This window comes from Anoplopoma fimbria, chromosome 11, assembly GCF_027596085.1.
Source record: "Anoplopoma fimbria isolate UVic2021 breed Golden Eagle Sablefish chromosome 11, Afim_UVic_2022, whole genome shotgun sequence".
In the NCBI taxonomy this organism is placed as follows: Eukaryota; Metazoa; Chordata; class Actinopteri; order Perciformes; family Anoplopomatidae; genus Anoplopoma; species Anoplopoma fimbria.
This window is the reverse complement of record NC_072459.1, coordinates 343,879-365,996: the sequence shown is the minus strand read 5'-3', so window position 1 is coordinate 365,996 and position 22,118 is coordinate 343,879. Positions and strand designations below refer to the sequence as shown.

General features: G+C 45.1%; 1 protein-coding gene and 1 pseudogene across 1 annotated transcript; both read right to left on the bottom strand.

Moving 5' to 3' along the window:
- The window catches only part of LOC129098399 (properdin-like), a 14,330-nt pseudogene extending 13,663 nt beyond the window's left edge, over positions 1 to 667 (bottom strand).
- A 562-nt stretch (positions 668 to 1,229) lies between these two features.
- Positions 1,230 to 21,019, bottom strand: LOC129098199 (serine/threonine-protein kinase WNK4-like). Its single transcript, XM_054607187.1, is given in 25 exon segments — positions 1,230 to 1,826; positions 1,940 to 2,042; positions 2,141 to 2,346; positions 2,452 to 2,538; positions 2,541 to 3,006; positions 3,266 to 3,287; positions 3,519 to 3,715; positions 3,793 to 3,841; positions 4,951 to 5,348; positions 5,547 to 5,657; positions 7,160 to 7,214; positions 7,359 to 7,511; positions 8,182 to 8,298; positions 8,995 to 9,130; positions 9,237 to 9,310; positions 9,532 to 9,780; positions 9,895 to 10,023; positions 10,605 to 10,814; positions 10,921 to 11,140; positions 12,023 to 12,111; positions 12,186 to 12,343; positions 12,418 to 12,638; positions 12,892 to 13,064; positions 19,534 to 20,032; positions 20,784 to 21,019. Coding segments are annotated over 24 exon segments (3,984 nt in total). The 5' UTR covers positions 19,873 to 20,032; positions 20,784 to 21,019; the 3' UTR covers positions 1,230 to 1,804.
- Between the last annotated feature and the right edge of the window lie 1,099 nt (positions 21,020 to 22,118).

The window sequence follows — 22,118 nt, the reverse complement described above, 5'->3', positions numbered from 1 at the left end:
GTGTTGTACAGTACATCATGTTGTATAGTACATCATGTTGTATAGTACATCATGTTGTATAGTACATCATGTTGTATAGTACTTCATGTTGTATAGTACTTCATGTTGTATAGTACATCATGTTGTATAGTACATCATGTTGTATAGTACATCATGTTGTATAGTACATCATGTTGTATAGTACATCATGTTGTATAGTACATCATGTTGTACAGTACTTCATGTTGTATAGTACATCATGTTGTATAGTACTTCATGTTGTATAGTACATCATGTTGTATAGTACATCATGTTGTATAGTACATCATGTTGTATAGTACATCATGTTGTATAGTACATCATGTTGTACAGTACTTCATGTTGTATAGTACATCATGTTCAGTACATGTATCATGTTGTACATCATGTTGTACAGTACTTCATGTTGTATAGTACTTCATATACTACGTTCAGTATAAACTGTTCACATGATGCTTAATAAGAAAATGTAAAATAATCATCTCTTGTCACTGAGTTTTATGCCGACGGACAAACAAACCAGACTGACCTGAACGCGGCACAGACCCCAGAACTAGGACCAGGACCAGGACCAGAACCCTGAGAACCTTCAGAACCCTGAGATGCTCCATCCTGCTGACAGAACTGAAGACTGACGGATGAGTTCAGTCGTCAGTGTTTGACCAGAGAGCCTCCCTCTGTGTGTGTGTGTGTGTGTGTGTGTGTGTGTGTGTGTGTGTGTGTGTGTGTGTGTGTGTGTGTGTGTGTGTGTGTGTGTGTGTGTGTGTGTGTGTGTGTGTGTGTGTGTGTGTGTGTGTGTGTGTGTGTGTGTGTGTGTGTGTGTTGCGTTGGTGTGGACAAACAGGAAGTCCATATAAGGTGAAGAGGACTGTGTGGTCCTGTAGATAAGGATCAGGTCTCCTGACTGAAGTCCAGCTCTGAAGCAGACCTGTGGTTTAGCTTCAGGAGACTTTGTTTGAACACGTTTAAATGAGGAAGAAGTAAACAGAGCGTGAAGCTTTAACTAACTCTAGTTTATGTTTATTAATAAACATAAAGTTTTCTGACCTCAGAGCGTTGACATGATCAGACTATATGGATCATCAATAATCAATAATTAGTATCAGCGGTAAAAACACGTAATAAAAGTTACATTTGCTCCTTTTTTTCTTTCGTACTGGTCAGAACTTTGAGTTTATTGATCCGTGTCTCTTTATATTCAAACATTAAAATCATTGATGTTCTGTTTGAGGTTATTTATTGATTAGACGGTCAGGTGAATAATAATCGACGTGAAGTCTCACTGTTCACACGTTTAATCTTTAATACATAAATGTGACATAATAAACAGTTAATAACAGATTATGAGAGGTTTATATACTGATCACAAATACATATTGATATGTGGAGATGAAGAGAAAGTGTCAAAGTGCAGAAGACTCTTAAATATTTATCTTTCTGCTCATGTAATTATGAATAAATAAAAAATGAATAAATTAACAATGAACCAATAAATCTGTTGTGACGTCACTGAGCTCAGAGAGAGAAACATTCAAATAAAGATAAAAGGATCAATATTTATATATTATATCGTTATACATCAAACAGCTACTCTTTAAATCGTCTTCTTCGTCATCTTCATCATCGTCTTCGTCGTCTTCATCGTCGTCTTCATCGTCTTCATCATCGTCTTCGTCGTCTTCATCGTCGTCTTCATCGTCGTCTTCATCGTCGTCTTCAACGTCTTCATCGTCGTCTTCATCGTCGTCTTCATCGTCTTCATCGTCGTCTTCATCGTCGTCTTCAGTTAATCTGCAGCTCCTCTCTCACTGGAGCAGAAAGGTCAAAGGTCAGTTTCACGTGGGCTAATGCTAACTGTGTTTAGCTGCATGAACCAGCGTTACACACGCTGAAGCACTTGATGTGAAATCAATCAGCTGACCTGTGTGAGCTCATCGTGCTGCTGTGCTCGGGGGCAAAGGTCACGCCCCTCCCTGCTTTCTCCTGAGACTCGGTGCTGCTGGCCGAGCTCTTCCTCATGATGCCTGAACCACGATCATCATTATTTCATACTCTTTAATAAACGTTATTAATCGTATTATTAATCGTATTAATCTGTTTCCGTGCAGTGGTTCCTCCTCACCTGCAGGGGGCAGCACCTCCGGCCTCTGCAGGCTGTTTCTCCGTGAAGGAGGGTGGTTCCCGGTCTTAGAGAGGCGGCGCTGGCGGTGGTTCAACATGGCGGCCGGGGAGACGATTCCAGGGGGCGGGACTTTACCCATCCTCAGATACAGCTCCTCGATCTCTCGCTTCTGATTGGCCTGCAGGTTCTGCACCTCCCTGTCGTGTCTGGGATTCAAAAGGGTTCAAACTTTATTTGTTGTTCAAATGAAGAATGTCTTATTTATTTCAGTTACATGTTTTTTCTCCAAACCATTTCCATCAACCAATCACCTTTCGCAGAGCTCCTGCTGCTCCGCACACATCTCCTCATTCTCGCTCTCTGATTCGTCAGAGCTGACATAAGGTGCAGCGCGGCTCCATGATTGGTTGGAGCTGCCGACTGACCCCTCCCACAGGCTGACACTCGGCCTCCGCCCCCCCGCCTCCTCTTCTCCTCCGCTTCCTCCTGTCCACAGGGGTTGCCATGGTTACCCTGAACATGACCAGGCGGGGACACCTTGACCACCGTGCCCATGCTACTCTCTGATTGTCTCTGCTCTGAGGTGCTGCTCTCTGAGCTCTCTGATTGGTTTGCCGGAGAGGGAGGCGGGGAGTGGGCGGTGGGTGTGGCCTGTCGGAGGGGGCGGGGCTCCGGTTGACGGACAGCAGGAAGGACTTTGGAGGGCGTCACCTGGAAACGACCCACGTTTAAGACTGAAGGTTTCTTTGCTGGAAGAGAACCAGAGAAGAAGAAGTGACGTTTGTCCTGAGGGGGGCGCTGCAGGACACGATCAGTGTTTACCAGAACAAAGGAACTCGGATCATTAAGTTTATAAACAAAATGAGCTTAAGCTTCGAAAGTAAGAGACCACACAACCATTTAAGATTCAATTATCAGTGATAATCAGCCTAAACTTTCTCTTTATGCAGATGATATGATCTTGTTGGTTTCCATCCAATGTAGTTTAAAGTTTAACTGCATCAGAAAAATGAAATAAATGCATTAATGCACATTAACGGCCACATTTTGATCTCACTGATGAACCTTTGTTTAAAACATCGGTGGATAAAGCCACCATTTGTCTTCATTACAGAGTTTGTCCACCAGAGAGCGCCGACAAGTTAATCTTTACAGAACACAAAGGTATTAAACATTTTGTACATTTTGTTCTTTTTATGTCAAAAATCTAATTCCTGATATATTTTCAGCTCTTTTAACTTAAACACCGTAATGTTGGTAAGTCTCAGTTCATTTCTAAAAATAACGTTTTCATCAGTGAGATTCTGAAGTCCACTTTGTAAACTTCTGTTTTAAGGAAAGATGAACTCATTAATTTTGTCTAATTAATGTGTCTTACCTTCCTGTATGGGGGACAGTGAGACGGGGGGGGGACCTGGACAAGACTGGGAGCACTGGTCAGACCATGAGCACTGGTTAGATTTGGATCACTGGTCAGACTGGGAGCACTGGTCAGACTGGGAGCACTGGTTAGATTTGGATCACTGGTCAGACTGGGAGCACTGGTCAGACTGGGAGCACTGACAGTCTCTGGACCTGTGAACCAGATAAATGATGATCAGTGAGTCATCAGTCTGGTGTGATGTCACTTTGTGATGTCAGCAGGGACTCACCTTGAGGGGGCGGAGCTGAGCTGACCTTCAGCTGAACAGGACTGAGAGGCTGAAATGAACGAATGAATGAATGAATGAACAAACAAACAAACGAACGAATGAATTAATGAATTAATGAATTCATTAATTCATTAATGAATGAATGAATGAATGAATGAATTCATTAATTCATTAATTCATTAATGAATGAATGAACAAACGAACGAAGGAATGAATGAACAAATGAATGAACGAACAAACAAATGAATAAATTAATTAATTAATTAATGAACAAACGAACAAACGAATGAATGAATGAACGAATGAATGAACGAACAAACAAATGAACAAATAAATAAATTAATGAACAAACAAACAAACGAACAAACGAATGAATGAATGACTGAACCAAGGAATGAATCAACAAACGAACGAACGAACGAATGAACGAATGAACAAACAAATTAATTAATTAATTAATTAATGAACAAACGAACGAATGAATGAACGAATGAATGAATGACTGAACCAAGGAATGAATCAACAAACGAACGAACGAACGAACGAATGAACGAATGAACAAACAAATTAATGAATTAATTAATTAATTAATTAATTAATGAACAAACGAACGAATGAATGAACGAACGAATGAATGAACGAATTAATGAATGAATGAATGAATTAATTAATTAATGAACAAACGAACGAATGAATGAACGAACGAATGAATGAACGAATTAATGAATGAATGAATGAACGAACAAACGAACAAACGAATGAATGAACAAATGAATGAATGAATGAACGAACGAATGAACGAATGAATGAATGAAAGAACGAACGAATGAATGAACAAACAAATTAATTAATTAATTAATTAATGAACAAACGAACGAATGAATGAATGAATGAATGAACAAACGAACGAATGAACGAATGAACAAATGAATGAATGAATGAATGAACGAATGAACAAATGAATGAATGAACGAACGAACGAATGAACGAACGAATGAACGAACAAATTAATTAATTAATTAATTAATTAATGAACAAACGAATGAACGAACGAATGAATGAATCAATCAATCAACGAATGAATGAATGAATGAATGAATTCATTTATGAATCAATGAACGAATGAAACCAGAACCCTACAGAAATCAGGAAGCTCACCTGTGCCTGAGGTGTGTCGGGGGTTCGGCCTGGCAGCGGCCCCTGCTGGCTGTTGGGGGCGGAGCCTGTCTGAGGGGTTGGGGTGCTGTAGGACAGATGTGAGGAGAAAGGAGCAGAGAAGGAGCCATGGCTTGGAGGATGTAACTTAGGACCCAGGGGTGGAGACATGGGGGGAGAGAGGGGAGACTGGAGGGAAGGGAATGGGGGAGACATAGGCTGGGGGTGAAAGCCCGGGTTGGGGGTTCCAGGTGGGGGCCTGAAGGACTGGGCCACACTCATGGCGAGAGAGAGAACATTGGCCAGAGAGAAGAGAGGCTGGTCAGGGGGGGGCCAGTGAGGAGGGGCAGAGTCTGGGTGGGGGTAATGGACGGGGTAGGGGAGAGGTTGATGGGAGGCAGCTGGAGAGAGAAGGGGGGGGGGTACGTTTATAAACAAGTGGTTTATAGGGCATAAAGTAAACATCGGGGGCCCCAGGACGCTTCCCTGAGGGACCCCACCGTTTACTGCAGACCGAGAACCAGAGGAGCTGCAGAAACGTTCATCTCTGAAACAGATTTTACATGAAAACATGAATGAATAGATAAGAGTCAACGTACCTGAGGAGGTGTGGAAAGACTGTGACCTCAGTGGTCTGATGGAGGGCGTGGCCTCACAGTCAATGTAGAAGTCTCCGCCCTTCAAGGGGGACGGGTCTGCATCTGCAATGTCTGATGGGAAAACACGTCAATTGATCAGTCACGTCAATAGAATCTGAGTTGATTCAGCGTAAAATAATAAGTGAATGTTTTTTGTCTTTGTTTCTGACCTGTGTGACTGGGACTCATTAAAGCAGTGGTTCTTAACCTGGTTCTTAACCTGGTTCTTAACCTGGGTTCGATGAGTCACTCTCAGGGGTTCGGCAGACACACACTGCGGTCAAGTGAGCCGCTTTAAAGATGAATGACTGTCTATTCCTTAAGCTGCGTTCACACCGAACGGGGCGCTCGGTGTGAACGCAGCTTAAGGAATAGACAGTCATTCATCTTTAAAGCGGCTCACTTGACCGCAGTGTGTGTGAGGTAGTTTACATGTAAAGTCAATGCACAGACGCGAATGGTTGCGAATGGAAGCGGCCGTCATTCAGACGGCAAAACTAAAGGAACACCTCTAAAGCTGCACGATGGGAAATAAAATATTATGAACCCAGACACGGGGGCGTTTGATTGTCCGACGTTTGAGGGACTTCCACAACAAGTATAAAGCAGAACTAGTGGTTAGTTCAATGGTGGATGGCGGAGGTAGTTCTCCAATCAGAGGGTCGGTGGTTCGATACCCGGCTTCGGCAGTCGATGTGTCCTTGGGCAAGACACTTAACCCCAAGTTGCTCCTGAAGGCTTGCCATCGGTGTGGACTGATGATGAATGTTAGTTCATGCTGGACGACTGCGTAAGTAAGATCGAAGACGTGTCTGGAATTGGAGACATTTCTGTACCTGGAGCTGAAGCAAGCGATTGCCATGCACTTAGATGTGCTCGCAAAGTCCCCCGACGGATACTCCCCCACCACACAGTCACATCCAGCATGGTGAGACAGCCGCTCACGTTTAGTGCTGCGACAGCAGATGTCAACGATGAATGCCTCGACGAAATCATTGAACTTCAGCAGAGCAGCTTCAGCAGCAACTCTTCAGAACAACAACGCTCTCAACGTGTTGGTGTCACCAAATCGTACCATACTCTCGTATTGCAGAAAGCCCTTGAGATACTCACACCGTTTGTTACAACGTGTCTTTGTGAGCCATCCTTTGAGGATGGTGGACATGAAAACTAAGAAAAGGAACAGACTTTGCTGCGAAAATGATATGAGAGTGGCACTTGCCAAGGTGAGGCCGCGCATTTCTGAACTTGTATCTGAAAGGCAGCAAAAGTCACATTGATTTGCAAGTTATGTTTTTGTGTGAAATTCATGTTTTGTTGGTTTTGTTCTTTGCACACAGTGATTTTGTGTGCAACTGATGCATGGTTCATTTTGTGCACTAATAAAATATATACCTATGTTTTGAAGAAATCATATTTTATTTTTCCAATTACGAAGGGTTCGGTGAATGCACTGATGAAGCTCGCAGGGTTCAGTACCTCCAATAAGCTTAAGAACCACTGCATTAAAGGGTCTCACTTACTGGGTTTTCCTTCCCGACCTTTCTAACTTGTGTTTTTCCTTATTTTCTTACCAGGAAGTGAAGACGAGGATAGATTCCTGGAGAGGCTCTGTGCCGGCAGGATCGGCTGTAAAGACAAATAAACGACATTTAGAGGAACGTCTTCAAACTGCAGACATGAAATGATTTGTCTCGATGAATGGTGATTTAAAAACAATCTAAAGGTTTCTCTGTTTCATGTCTTAGTGTTGGACAGACGGGTCACTCATACAGAGGAGTCGGGCGGCGTGGAGGTGGACAGGTGGGAGGAACTGTCGGGGTCAGCCGGCTGTGGATGCATCATAGACTCCACCCTCTTGATGATGTCATACATGCGGAGGATGAATCCTTCCCGCTCTAACGGCACGATGAAGTCTCTGTGGATCTGGAGCACAATGAAATATAGAAAACCTGATTCATCACAGTTGGTATCTGGATCCAACATTTAAAACAACATCCCAGCATTAAACAGAAAAATATTAAAAGTCTTGTTAAGGCGGACTGAAATAAGAAAAGGTGTCGCTCAGTGAAAACAAACAGGTCAGCTGTTACATGAATTTATTACATCACAGCGTTTTCAGACACGGTTCAGGTTTTCTGGTCAAAAAACTAAAAACAAACAACAAAACCAGGAAACTAGAAGTTGTTTTTCTTTGTGTCCTCTGAGGACAGATGTGAGCCAGAGACAGAAACATCAAAACTGTGTCCTCACCAACGAGTTCTATGAGGAACTTTGAGTTCACTAGAGACCCAGAAACATGAGATCCGTCACTTATCACATTCATTTATAAACCAATTAGACTAAAAGCGTTAGTCCTAATATCAAAAACACTTTCATGCGGATGAGCTGATCCTCTACGTTAACATCCCATAATCAATAGTAGTCACACTGAATCTGGCTCAATCAGAATCAATACAGCAGCTAATATATCATATTATTAAATATAAATATAAACAGAAACATTTAGGGGTCTTTATCTGGATGTAAAATACAAAGTGAATCTCATTGGTGACTGACACACTGCGCTGTGCTCTGATTGGCTGTTGGTGCTCACCATCACAGAGGCGATGTCCTCTGGATTGTCTCCGTCCAGGTCAAACTTAAAGGTCACCATCTTACCGTTGTGAGTCTGCAGCTGACACTCCACCACACGGTCCACCATGTCTGACACCTGAACACACCACGCCATGTGACAGTCAGTGTGGTCAGCATATATATACATGAATCTTTATACATATAGATATATACAATGCCTATAAAAAGTATTCACCCCCTTGGATGTTTTCCCCTTTTGTTGCTTTTTTTTTCACAGAAAGAAAATAAAGCTGCTAGAATGGCCCAGCCAATCACCTGACCTGAATCCAATAGAAACTCTATGGAAAGAACTAAAGATCAGAGTTCATAGAAGAGGCCCACGGAACCTTCAAGATCTGAAGACTGTTTGTGTGGAAGAATGGGCCAAAATCACACCTGAGCAATGCATGCCACTAGTTTCTCCATACAGGAGGCGTCTTGAAGCTGTCATTACCAACAAAGGCTTCTGTACCAAGTATTAAATACATTTCAGTAAGCGTGTTCAATACCTTTTCCCTGTGTCATTCCATTTGATTACACATAACTTAATCTCTGAACTTATTTGTTTGGTTTTCTTTGTATGTATGGATTACTTGGGTTGTTACCGACATCTGGTGAACATTTCATGTCAACAGCACCTTTAGAAATATATTTACTGAGAAAAATGGTGACGTGTTCAATACTTATTTTACCCGCTGTATATTCATACTATATACATTTATATACGTATACATACTGTATACATATATACAATATTTTTATATATATATATAGATATACATATATACATCACCCCTGTGATTCTCAGACGAGCCCTCACTCTCCGTCTGAACTGCTTCGTAGCCGCCCGCCTGCTCACTTCCTGGTTGCCTTTGTCTGATTGGCCGTCAGTGCCATCACTCAAACCTGAGGTCACATCGGAGGCGTAGCTACAAACACAGAAAGTGAAGAGACAAGAAGAAGGTACTGTGTTGTCAGTAGTAGTATAGCTACACTCTGATAGTAGTACTGTAAGTAGAGAGATAAACGTGTCACCTCTCAATAGGGGAGGAGAAGCCGCATACAGATCCAGATGACTGTCGCTTGGCATTATGGGACACAGCGATGCTCTAGTGAAGACACAAACAGAAAGATTCAGATTCAGTTTTACCTGTTTGTTTTCCCATGATTCAAAGGGACAACCACCTTTATAATATGTAAAGGCTCTTAACTGTATGAGCTTCTTTTCAGAGCGAAGAATAATCTATAACTATAAAATATTAATAATAACAGTTTTTGTCTTTAGGTTAGCCCCGCTCCTTGCACATATTAGCCCCGCCCCCTAGCACACCTTGGGGAAACGCAGTACGGGCAGGGGCGGAGCTTTGGATGGAGTCCTGATCACAGGGGGAGGAGCCTGGAGTCGAGGGGTTTCCTGAGCCACTGGAGCAGGGGCGGGGATATAGTTGATGGGGGCGTGACAAGTGACTAGAGGGGGCGTGGCTTCAACCTTCTCTGGCACACCTGCGTAGCTGAAGGAGCTGTCCATCTCACAGTCTGCTGCCGAGTCATGAATATAAATGAAATGATTATAATTCAACTATAAACAATAACATAACAAATGAAACGTTTAGAGATAAAATATGAACATCAGAGTATTAGCTGTCCTGACGTGTAGCGGAGGAGTACGAGGGTTGTCTGGCCGTCATGTCCTCCTCGTCTCTGTCTCCTCCCGTCCTGCTGGAGATGCTGCTGATCCCAGAATCCTCTCTGCTTGGTGATGTCGCTGTTGCAGAGGGAGGGGCTTGTATCCAGGAGGGGCGGAAACAGCAGCTGAGTCCTGCTGTGAGTTTTAAGTTGTTATAACGTGGAAAACTTTTAACAAGCCAGTTTTTAGGTCGTCGTTAAAACATAAACAGATGACCTTTTATTTGATTAATACAAATGAATTCAATATCTGTAAAAGATTTGTACGATATAATTAAAGTGATGCTTCCTCACAGTAAGTGTTCTTTACATTAGAGATGGGACACAATTATTTCACTTATTGAAGCGTCTTCAAACCAGAAGGAAGAAAAGATTAAGTTTATTTTGCAATTATGCATCATAAATATGTCAAAATGATTCAAACCTGTTAATAACGTTAAGACGTTTAGTTGTGACATCCTTCCTCTAGCGCCCCCTTCAGGACAAACGACTCATGTTGTTCTTCAGTTATAAAGCCACATTTCATTTAACCTCCGTATTTATTATTTAGCAGAATATAAACAACAAATAAATTGTATATAAAAATAAAGTAGAATTTGAGTTTATTATGTTTAATAACTGGTTATTAACTCACAGTATCATTCAGTAAATGATGTTTAAAGATAAACAATAAAACTTTACAGCTGAGACTTAAAAACATTTCAACTTTAGTTGCACCTGATTGGCTGAGTTCGTAGCAGCTGCCGGTCTGTGATTGGGCGGTTCAGGTGTCTGGGGGGCGGCGTCAGACTCCTCAGCTTCCTTCTTCACAGCGTCCTCCAGCAGGCGGCGCTGTTTCTCACGCTGGCGTTTTACGGCCGTCACTCGGTGTCTGATCGCCTTGGCAACCAGCTTATAGTCCGCCTCGCACAAGAACCCCAGCACCACCTGAGAGAGAGGGAGAAGGTGAGACCAGCTCAGCTCGGTGATGTCATCAGCGTGATGTCATCAGCGTGATGTCATCAGCGTGATGTCATGGCGGTGCTGCAGGTACCATCTCCTGGGCGACCTCCTCCGGGACGTCTTTGTACAGCTCGAACAGGAACTCGATGGCGTTGTTGTCTTTGTATTTCCCGTGGAGCCTCTTGTTGTGGTCCATCCGGAGCCAGAGCTTCAGGGCCGCCTTGGAGCCGTCGTCGTCCTCGGCCAGATCCACGTGGACCCCCAGCTGCTCCTGGAAGAACCGGTGATCCAGCAGGTCCTGAACCGTGAACCTGCATCAGGAAGACCAAGTCCCTGATGAGGAGACTTTTATTTTGTAATGAAAGATGTTCCTGTTCCTTTGAAGCTTCAGTGAGTAAAGGAATCAGAGGGACCTCACCACGGAGGCTGTGATTGGTTTAAAAAGTGATGATGTGAGCACTGTTGTTAGCATAGCTGCTAGCAGTCGGCTCAGACATGTCCATGCTGGAGCCACTGAGGCAGACGGCCAATCACATGTCACATTAGATCACAGAGTGTGAGCTGATTGGCTGTGAGCAGAACCGGAAACATTTCTTTTTAGATTTGGGCACAAAAAGGATCTGTGAGCTATGATACGACTAGTACGGGGTTATTTCAGTGGATTCCTTAAAGTATATATATATATATATATATATATATATATATATATATATATATATATATACTTATACGTATAGTACTGATACCCAGACCTTCTGTGGTAATAACTGTGGGCCCAAGTTCAAACATCTCAGCAGGAGCTCTGCTTTGTTTGTTTGCTTTAAATATAATGAGCTAATGCTGCTAATGCTAACAGCTAACTGAAGCGGGCTGTGTGTGTTTTGGAGGAAACAGCTGGGTGTCGTAAACATCATTAACCAATCAATACTCGCTAAACTTGACTTCACTTAATTAATTGATGATTGATTACATCCATCAATCAATCAATCAATCAATCAATCAATCAATCAATCAATCAATCAATCAATCAATCAATCAATCAATCAATCAATCAATCAATCCATTTGATTAGAGTTCATGTTTTGCAGTGATTCACAGAGTCCAGCAGCTAAAGCTGTTTCTTCTCTCGGATCAGATCACCTGCTCAGATCACCTGATCACCTGATCACCTGATCTGTGGACCAACACGTTACCTCTCACTGCTGTCGGTCCGGATGCAGCCTTCAATGATCTCCTTCAGCTCAGGAACGGTAACTTTGAGGAAACTGTCGGGTTTGATTCCCTGAGAAACAAACAGATATGAGACGTGTGACCAGAGACAGGAAGTAGACAGCACTCAGGTGGGCGGAGCCTCACATTGGTGACTTTGCGGTAGATCTGGGCGGCGTTCTGACACTCAGAGTACGGATACTCGGACGTCGCCATCTCCAGGATGCACATGCCGAAGGCGTAAACGTCCACGGCCTCGTCGTATTTCTCCTCATACATCTCTGGAGCCATGAACTCCGGGGTCCCTGAACACATCACAACAGTAACTTCAAACCCTGAACACAACCTTTGTTACCCCGCTGGCTCTCTGCGTTCTCACCAATCACACTGTTGGCAAATGAGGCCTTCTTGAGCGTGGCGAGGCCCAGGTCTCCGATCTTGACGGAGGCGGTGGGTCCGGTGATGAAGACGTTATCACACTTGAGGTCTCGGTGCAGAATGGGGGGGCAGCGTGAGTGCAGGAACTGCAGCCCCTTCAGGATCTGGAAGCTCCAACGCTGCAGCAGCTTCAGCTTCATCTGACGGAACCTGCGCAGGTACCTGAAGGGGTCCAGAGAAACACACACCTGGTCAGGTGAGCTCAGGGGCGTTCAGGGACTAAAATGTCGTGGGGTGTTCAGGGACTAAAATGTCGTGGGGCGTTCAGGGACCAAAATGTCGTGGGTTGTTCAGGGACCAAAATGTCGTGGGTTGTTCAGAAACTAAAATGTCGTGGGGCGTTCAGGGACTAAAATGTGGTGGACCGTCCTGCGTTAGGGTTCAGGACTTTGTGTGTGTTCCATAGTGGACTCACGTCTTCAGGGTCCCGGAGGTCATGAGCTCGGTCACCAGGACGGTCCCTTTGTGTGCCCTCAGCGTGGACTTCCAGGAGTCGTAGAAGCGGACGATGTTGGGGTGCTGCAGAGCCTTCAGCATCTCCACCTCCTCCGTGAACCGCTGACGCTCCGAGCGGGTCAGCCGGTGGGTCTGAGGTTAAACACCATCAGTCATCTCATCGATCAGTTTATTGATAATGCACATTATGAACACATGAAGGACACATTACAGCTGAGCATCATGGGAAATCAAAAGCACAAACACAGAAACAACAATAACAATATTTATATTAATGTAAAAACTAAAACTGAAGTAAAATGAAATAATAATACAGTTAAAACCTTTTCAGTAACGACAGTAATGTTTCTGTTTCTAACTTTGAAATAAAATCATCAATTAATCAATGTGGCAGTGGGCGTGGTCTGCGCTCAGCTGCAGGCGAGAGAGGTGGGGGAGTGGTTCATGGGAACAGTGCCGGGGTGAGTTCAATCAACACGGCTGTAACATGGTGCTAATCAGGCGGAATGTATTTAAGCAGTAGCAGGCGGGAGTTCGAGAGCGACAGTCACAGACGAGGAACGGACTGAGACAGAGCGAAGCCATCAGAGAGGTGGCGTGACGGAACGAGACCGGAAGCCATCAGAGAGAGGTGGCGTTACGGGAACGCTGGACCGAGTGCGCCCGAGAAGCCGGGCAGCGAAGCGGAGCGCACGACGGTCCGCATTGTGTGGTGTATATTGGATGGAATAAATATACCTTTGTTAAAAACCTACCCACTGAAGCCGTGTCTGTGTTGGGGAAAACCTACGGTAGTCGAGAGTCGGCTACACTGGCGCCTAAACGGGGACCTCAACACCGTGATGACGGAGCAGCAGATACAGCCGGTGGCGGCGTTGGCCCAGATGCTGGGGGAGATCGCGGCCATGCACCAACAGCAGACGGAAGTGAACCGGCGGCAGATGGAGGCACTCCACAGCCAGGCGGAGATGCAGACCCGGGTCCTGGAGAGCCTGCTGTCCCGGTCGGGGGCGGCGGCTCCACCCCTCCGTCACCGCTCACGGGCATCGCGCTCCACAAAATGTCCGCGGAGACGACCCACAGACCTTCCTGGAGACAGACCTTCCTGGAGATGCGCCTGCTCCCCTTGCTGTCAGGGGAGGACGGCGCTCGGGAATCCTCGCGGGGAAATTTCAGGACATCAGCCGTCTTGATAGGACGGGTTTCCCCCGAGGACCATCGGTTCCCCCGAAATGGACAAGCTCATGCATTTCAAGGGACGCAGCTAACAGGTGGCTACAGCCAGGGGAGTCTGATGGGGAGCAGAAGATGCTGGAGAGGATCTCTATTGAACAACCCTCCTCGCAGAGGATCACCTCGCCGTCCACCCCGGGGACCTGCTCCTCGCAGGAAGTTCCTCACCTCAGCCTCCCCCATCGGCCCCCACAAGCTCATGCATTTCAACCGCGCAATAACCCTCCCTCTGTTTGTTTCCTCCCATCGCCAGGCTCCAGGCGCTGTTCCCAACCCACAGGGGGCCCCTCAGGCGTCAGAGCAGGAGTGTTGGAGGTGCGGGCAGCCCGGTCACTTCCGCAGAGAATGTCCACTGATGGAGGTCGGCCAGGTGATCCGGGTTGCCGGCCCGCCAGCACCCTCCTCCGGTCCGGGGGACATACAGTGTTCCGGTAAGGATTCAAGGGGGTGTACACCAGGCTATGGTGGACTCGGGCTGTACACAGTCCATGGTCCACCAGAACTTGGTTCGGCCCGGGGCGTTGGTAGAGGCAAAGTGGGTGGAGATAAGGTGTGTGCATGGGGATGTTCACAGATATCCTGTTGTGTCAGTCGAAATTAAACACAGGGGCAAAACGCATAGAATTAGGGCTGCGGTTAGCTCCCGCCTTGCACACCCACTGATTTTAGGCACGGATTGGTCTGGGTTCCATACGTTAGTGGGGCAATGTGTGGGTGTGCGATCGCGACCGGCAGGGACATGTGGGATGTGTGCTGTGCTCAGTGGTGATGCGAGGTTGTCCGACGCTGCTGAAGGGGAGGGGGAACCGGTGGTGCCCTCACAAGGGGCCCCGCAGGTTCCCGAAATACACTCCATGGAAGATTTTCCACTGGAGCAGTCTCGTGACAATACTCTACGCTTTGCCTTCGACCAAGTGATACAAATTGATGGTCACATGGTACACCCTGACACACCACCGACATACCCACACTTTTCATTGATTAGGGATAGACTGTATAGAGTGAGTCGTGACACTCAGACTGGTGAAGATATTACCCAATTGTTGGTGCCGGAAAGCCGTCGGGAAATGGTTTTCCGGGCGGCTCATTATAACCCAATGGCTGGGCACATGGGGTATGACAAAACACTAGACCGGATAATGGCCCGATTCTATTGGCCTGGGATTCGGGGAGTGGTGCGCCGTTGGTGTGCCTCTTGCCCTGAATGCCAACTGGTAAACCAACCGGCCATCCCAAGAGCTCCATTGCGCCCATTGCCACTAATGGAGGTCCCGTTTGAGCGCATTGGCATGGACCTCATCGGGCCATTTCACCGGAGCACTCGAGGATATCGCTTTGTGTTAGTTCTGGTGGACTACGCAACGCGATATCCTGAAGCGGTGCCGCTGCGCACTATCTCTGCAAAGAGTGTTGCGCAGGCACTGTTTCAGGTCATCTCCCGAGTTGGAATCCCGAAAGAGATTCTGACCGACCAGGGCACCTCGTTTATGTCACGCACCAACCTTATACAACACCATGTTGAAACTCGCCCAGGCGTGACAGTACGATCACGGCCTTATCGGTTGCCTGAACACAAAAGAAAGGTAGTTCAGAAAGAATTGGAAGCTATGCTGGAGATGGGGGTAATAGAAGAGTCCAATAGTGCCTGGTGTAGCCCCATCGTTCTGGTTGTCAAGAAGGATGGGTCTATACGGTTCTGTGTGGACTACCGCAAGGTGAATGACGAGTCACGGTTTGATGCCTATCCAATGCCCCGGGTCGACGAGCTCCTGGACCGGCTCGGCACGGCTCGTTTTTTCACGACACTGGATCTGACCAAGGGCTACTGGCAGATTCCCTTATCTCCAGAGTCCAGGGAAAAGACGGCTTTCTCCACTCCATACGGATTGTACCAATTCGTCACACTTCCTTTCGGGCTGTTCGGTGCCCCAGCCACATTCCAACGTCTCATGGACCGGGTACTGCGTCCACACGCTGCTTATGCTGCCGCCTACATGGATGATGTGATCATCCACAGCAACAGCTGGGCGGAGCACATGCAGCGGGTGTCCGCGGTGCTTGAGTCTATGAGACAGGCTGGGCTCACCGCCAACCCGAAGAAGTGTGCAGTTGGACGGAGGGAGGTACGGTATCTGGGGTACCACTTGGGTGGAGGGCAGGTTCGTCCCCAGGTCGACAAGACAGCAGCGATTGCAGCCTGCCCGAGACCCAAGACCAAAAAAGAGGTGAGGCGGTTCTTGGGGCTGGCAGGGTATTACCGGCGGTTCATCCCCAACTTCACCGACCTAACCAGCCCCCTGACTGACCTGACTCGAAAGGGTGCCTCAGATCCGGTCCAGTGGACGGAGCAGTGCCAGCTGGCGCTTGAGAGGGTAAAACAGGCCCTCTGTGGGGAACCTCTTCTCCACACACCTAACTTCTCTCTCCCTTTTATCCTGCAGACTGATGCCTCGAATAGGGGGCTGGGGGCCGTTTTGTCCCAGGAGGTGCAGGGGATCGACCGCCCAGTGCTTTACATCAGCCGGAAGCTGTCTGAGAGGGAGTCTCGCTACAGCACAGTGGAGAAGGAAGGCCTGGCGATCCGGTGGGCGGTCGATGCCCTGCGTTACTACCTCCTGGGACGCCCATTCACCCTCTATTCGGACCATGCCCCTCTACAGTGGCTCCACCGCATGAAGGATGCCAACGCCCGGATCACTCGGTGGTATCTGGCGTTACAGCCTTTTAAATTCAAAGTGGTCCATAGGCCGGGGGTGCAGATGGCTGTGGCAGACTTCCTTTCCCGCTCACAGGTGGGGGGAGTAGGCTAGGCCGGATGGCTCCCCGGCCTAAGTCGGGCGGTGGAGATGTGTGGCAGTGGGCGTGGTCTGCGCTCAGCTGCAGGCGAGAGAGGTGGGGGAGTGGTTCATGGGAACAGTGCCGGGGTGAGTTCAATCAACACGGCTGTAACATGGTGCTAATCAGGCGGAATGTATTTAAGCAGTAGCAGGCGGGAGTTCGAGAGCGACAGTCACAGACGAGGAACGGACTGAGACAGAGCGAAGCCATCAGAGAGGTGGCGTGACGGAACGAGACCGGAAGCCATCAGAGAGAGGTGGCGTTACGGGAACGCTGGACCGAGTGCGCCCGAGAAGCCGGGCAGCGAAGCGGAGCGCACGACGGTCCGCATTGTGTGGTGTATATTGGATGGAATAAATATACCTTTGTTAAAAACGTACCCACTGAAGCCGTGTCTGTGTTGGGGAAAACCTACGGTAGTCGAGAGTCGGCTACAATCAATTAATCAATTAATCAATTAATCAGCAGAAATATTAATCATGTTGTTTCTGTCTCTGTGACCTTTAGGAGGGAGAACCATTAACAAACAACAAGAAGTTCATCACAGAGACCTTTGACCTCGTTAATGTGTGTGTGTGTGTGTGTGTGTGTGTGTGTGTGTGTGTGTGTGTGTGTGTGTGTGTGTGTGTGTGTGTGTGTGTGTGTGTGTGTGTGTGTGTGAGAGAGTGTGTGTGTGAGCTGTTATCAACATCAACCAGCAGCCGTCTGTCCAATAAGATATCAGATACTGTGTACGGTACAAAAAACGGCTGAGTCACCGTTTTATCTCCCTCTCACACACAAACATACACACACAAAAACACACACACACACACACACACACACACACACACACACACACACACACTAAAACACACACACACTAAAAAAACACACACACTAAAACAAACACACACACACACACACACACACACAAACACACACACTAAAAACACACACACACACACACACAAACACACACACTAAAACACACACACACACAAACAAACACACACACACTAAAAACACACACACACAAACACACACACACACACACGCACAAACACACACACTAAAACACGCACACACACACACACACGCACAAACACACACACTAAAACACACACACACACACACACACACAAACACACACACTAACACACACACACACAAACAAACACACACACACTTAAACACACACTAAAACACACACACACACACACACACACACACACACACACACACACACACACAAACACACACACACTCAAACACACACACACAAACGCACACAGAAAAACTAAAACACACACTAAACACACACTAAACACACACTAAACACACACTAAACACACATGTCTCTCATCCAGATTGTTCTTCAGTTTTCAAGTGAAACATTGATGAGTCTGATGTGATGACATCACAACAGGCAGCCAATAGGAGAGAGGTTGAGTGACATCACATGTTATGTTGTGAACTTGTTCTGTGGTGACACACACAGAGTGAAAACTAGTCGATGTGTGTGTGTTAAATATTTACAAGAGACTTGAATGTGTCACATGACACTTCCTCCTTCTGAACTGAAGAATGAGTGAATCATAGCACAGAGACAGCACTGGTGAAAACTACCAATGACCTTCTAATAGCTTCAGACAAAGGACTTGTCTCTGTACTTGTATTGTTAGACCTTAGTGCTGCATTTGATACCATTGACCATCAAATCTTATTACAGAGATTGGAGCATCTAATAGGCATTAAAGGAACCGCATTAAAGGAACCGCACTCAGCTGGTTTAAGTCGTATTTATCAGACCGATCTCAGTTTGCATATGTAAACAATGAAACCTTGATGAAAACCAAAGTCAGTCACGGAGTTCTTCCCCGGAGTCCTTGTGCTTTCTTGCCTCGCAGGTTCCCAGGAATCGGGGTCATATTTGTCATCGTGCCTCCTGCTGTGGCCCTGCTGACACCCACTGCTACTACCACTATCATTATTAGTCACATTACTATTATTATTACCTGTACCATTACGCTTATTGACTTTGCTTCCACCCTGAAGCCCTTTTCGCTTTCTCGCCTCGCAGGTTTCCATGAATCATTGTGGTACCTGGACCGTGGTCGTGCCTCCTGCTGTGACCCGGCTGACACCCACTGCTACTTCCATTATTATTATTATTAGTTACATTACTAATACTATTCCCTATATCATTATTTTAATTCCACTATAGTCATTGCTCTGTTAGCTTGTTTTTCCTTGTAAACACTGTTGTCGCTGAAGGCAGTGTTAGTGTTGTTGTTGTTGTTGTTGTTGTTGTTGTTGTTGTTTCTAGCGCTGTTGTCGTAAGCACTGTTGTTGTTGTTAGCACTGTTTGCATCGTTGTATTGTTAGCGAATGCAGGTAGTGTCGTCAGCTCTGTGTAATGTGTGTACTGTTGTGTATTTTTGTGTACTGTGTGTACTGTTGTGTATTTTTGTGTACTGTGTGTACTGTTGTGTATTTTTGTGTACTGTGTGTACTGTTGTGTATTTTTGTGTACTGTGTGTACTGTTACCTGTAGTTCACACCAGGCCACCTCCACGGTGGTCTCGGTGTCGAGTCCTCTATAAACCGTCTTGAAGGATCCTCGTCCGATCTCGATGTTGAACTTCAGGAATCGTCCGTCCGGAGACGAGGCCACCGCCTGCGTCTCCTTCTCGTCACGCTCCTCCTCCTCCTTCTGTTGCCACGGTAACGAGGCCACCGCCTGCGTCTCCTCCTCGTCATGCTCCTCCTCCTCCTTCTGTTGCCACGGTAACACCTCCTTGTTTAGATCTGACACCACGGCTGTCTCCTCCCCCGAGTCCAAGCTTATGTCCTGATTGGCCGGAGGGTTGTCCTTTGAGGTTGTCATGGTTACAGGAGAAAGAGGAGCAGCCATAATCAACTTCTTCTTCTTCTTCTTCTTCTTCAGGTCTTTTCTTGGTCTGGTCGTCAGAGGTCCACGGCAGCATCCTCTTCCTCCTCCTCTTCCTCTTCCTCCTCTTCCTCTTCCTCTTCCTTTTCCTCCCTCGCTGTGATGTCAGAGAGGTGGGAGGAGCCACCACAGGATTTAATGAACATATTATTTAAAGTTACATATTATTTATTATTATTTTATTTCTGTTCGTTCATTTCTTCCTCATTTAATCTGAAACATCTTGAGTTTGAAATAAATCATAACCAACATTTAAATCTTTCACGTGCACTAAATTATTTGTATATATATATATAATAAGCAACAATATATAAATCTAATAAAAACTAATAATTAACTACTTGACATTTACTACTACTTTAATACTATTAAATATTATTATTATATTGTATTATATAATAGTATATTATATTATATTGTATTGTATTATAGTATATTATGTTTTATTATTATTATTATTATTATTATTATACTATAGTAGCAGTGTGTGAGTAAAAGAGTAAAGTGGACTGCATCTCTCTTTTATATAATTATAATATTGTATTGTAGTATATTATGCTATACTAGTATATATATATATATATATATTATATTGCATTATGTTATATTATATTGTATCCCATTGTATCATAGTATATTATATTATATTATACTAGTATATTATATTATATTATACTGTGTGTGTGTAAAGAGTGGACTCACTGCGTCTCTTTATTATACCATTATTATATTATATTATATTGTATCTTATTTTATTATGTCGTATTAAATCATTATTATATAAATATTATATGATATTGTAATAAAGTATATCATATTATACTAGTGTGTGTACAGAGTGGACTCACTGCGTCTGTCAGCAGTTAATGGGGCTGAACCAGTGAAACCACAACAGAAACCAGTGGAGCTGCAGGTGAGGATCCTGGAGTCCTGGTCCTCAGGGGTCATGTAGTCCTCAGCAGCTCAGACCAGGTCTTCCTCCTTCTTCTTCATGTAGTCCTCAGCAGCTCAGACCAGGTCTTCCTCCTTCTTCTTCATGTAGTCCTCAGCAGCTCAGACCAGGTCTTCCTCCTTCTTCTTCATGTAGTTTTAAAGTCGTTCCTCCTCAGAGGGCTCGTGCTCAGCGTCACACGAGCCCTATCAGCGCAGAGCAGACGCACGAGCTCAGCCCCGCCCACCGCGCACCTGTCACCTGGGCACCGGATGTACGTCACAACCTTCACTTTAAACCTTTGACCGTCAGTTAGTCCCTGTGACGTCATCACTGATTTTATCCACCAATAAATAATAATCAATAAATCATTTCCCTCTTTTTTACTTTTAGGTTTTGTTTTATAATTATTTTCTTTATTTCTTTATTTATTAACTTCATAATAAGTTTCTTTTCTTGTACATCATTGATTGATTATATTTATGATTTCATATGTATTTATTTACATCTTAAAACAAACAACTGTGAAACTTTTTTATGTTATTTCGTCTCGTTTTATTATTAAATATATTTTTATTTATATTAGTTTCTAATCGGATTATTGATCCTGCGTTTCTTCATCAGAATCATCTAATCCAGGGGTGGCAGTTATGTGTCCCAGGGGTCCAAATGAGCAACTGAAGATGTTTTGGAGGGCCGGGCCAACATGCCGAACTCAATGATGCATAATATACATTTTATTTCTATATAAAAAGCAGTAAACATTGTTTTGACCGCTGGTAAGAGTGTATGTTATTATTTGGCAATTAAAAGGTGAGGTTAGCTTTCAAAAATATCATTTATTCAAATAGAATTTCCAAAATGATAAACAAAATGTGAAACATTTGACTCATTTTCAGTCACATTAATAACAAAGGGCATTTTGAGTTTCATATCCTATTGAAACAAGGACTCTTAGCTTTCTAAAGACATCACATCATCTGTGTAGCCAAAATAAACAAGACATGTCACTGAACTGTGTAAAGAACAGTGTCCCAGTGTTGTAGCCTTTGTGACTTTACATGCCTATATTAAACATTTAATGTGTTCACAACTGTGCAAAGTGTCTCATTCCACTTGTTATATTTCCACATTTTACTGTTCTTCAGTTGTTGTTTTTTTACTGTGCAGAAAAAAAGAAAAGGATCAAGTGTCTCATTCCACTTGTTCTATAGCTTTGCTAGTAAACCCGTTGATGTCCTCGTTCGGCATC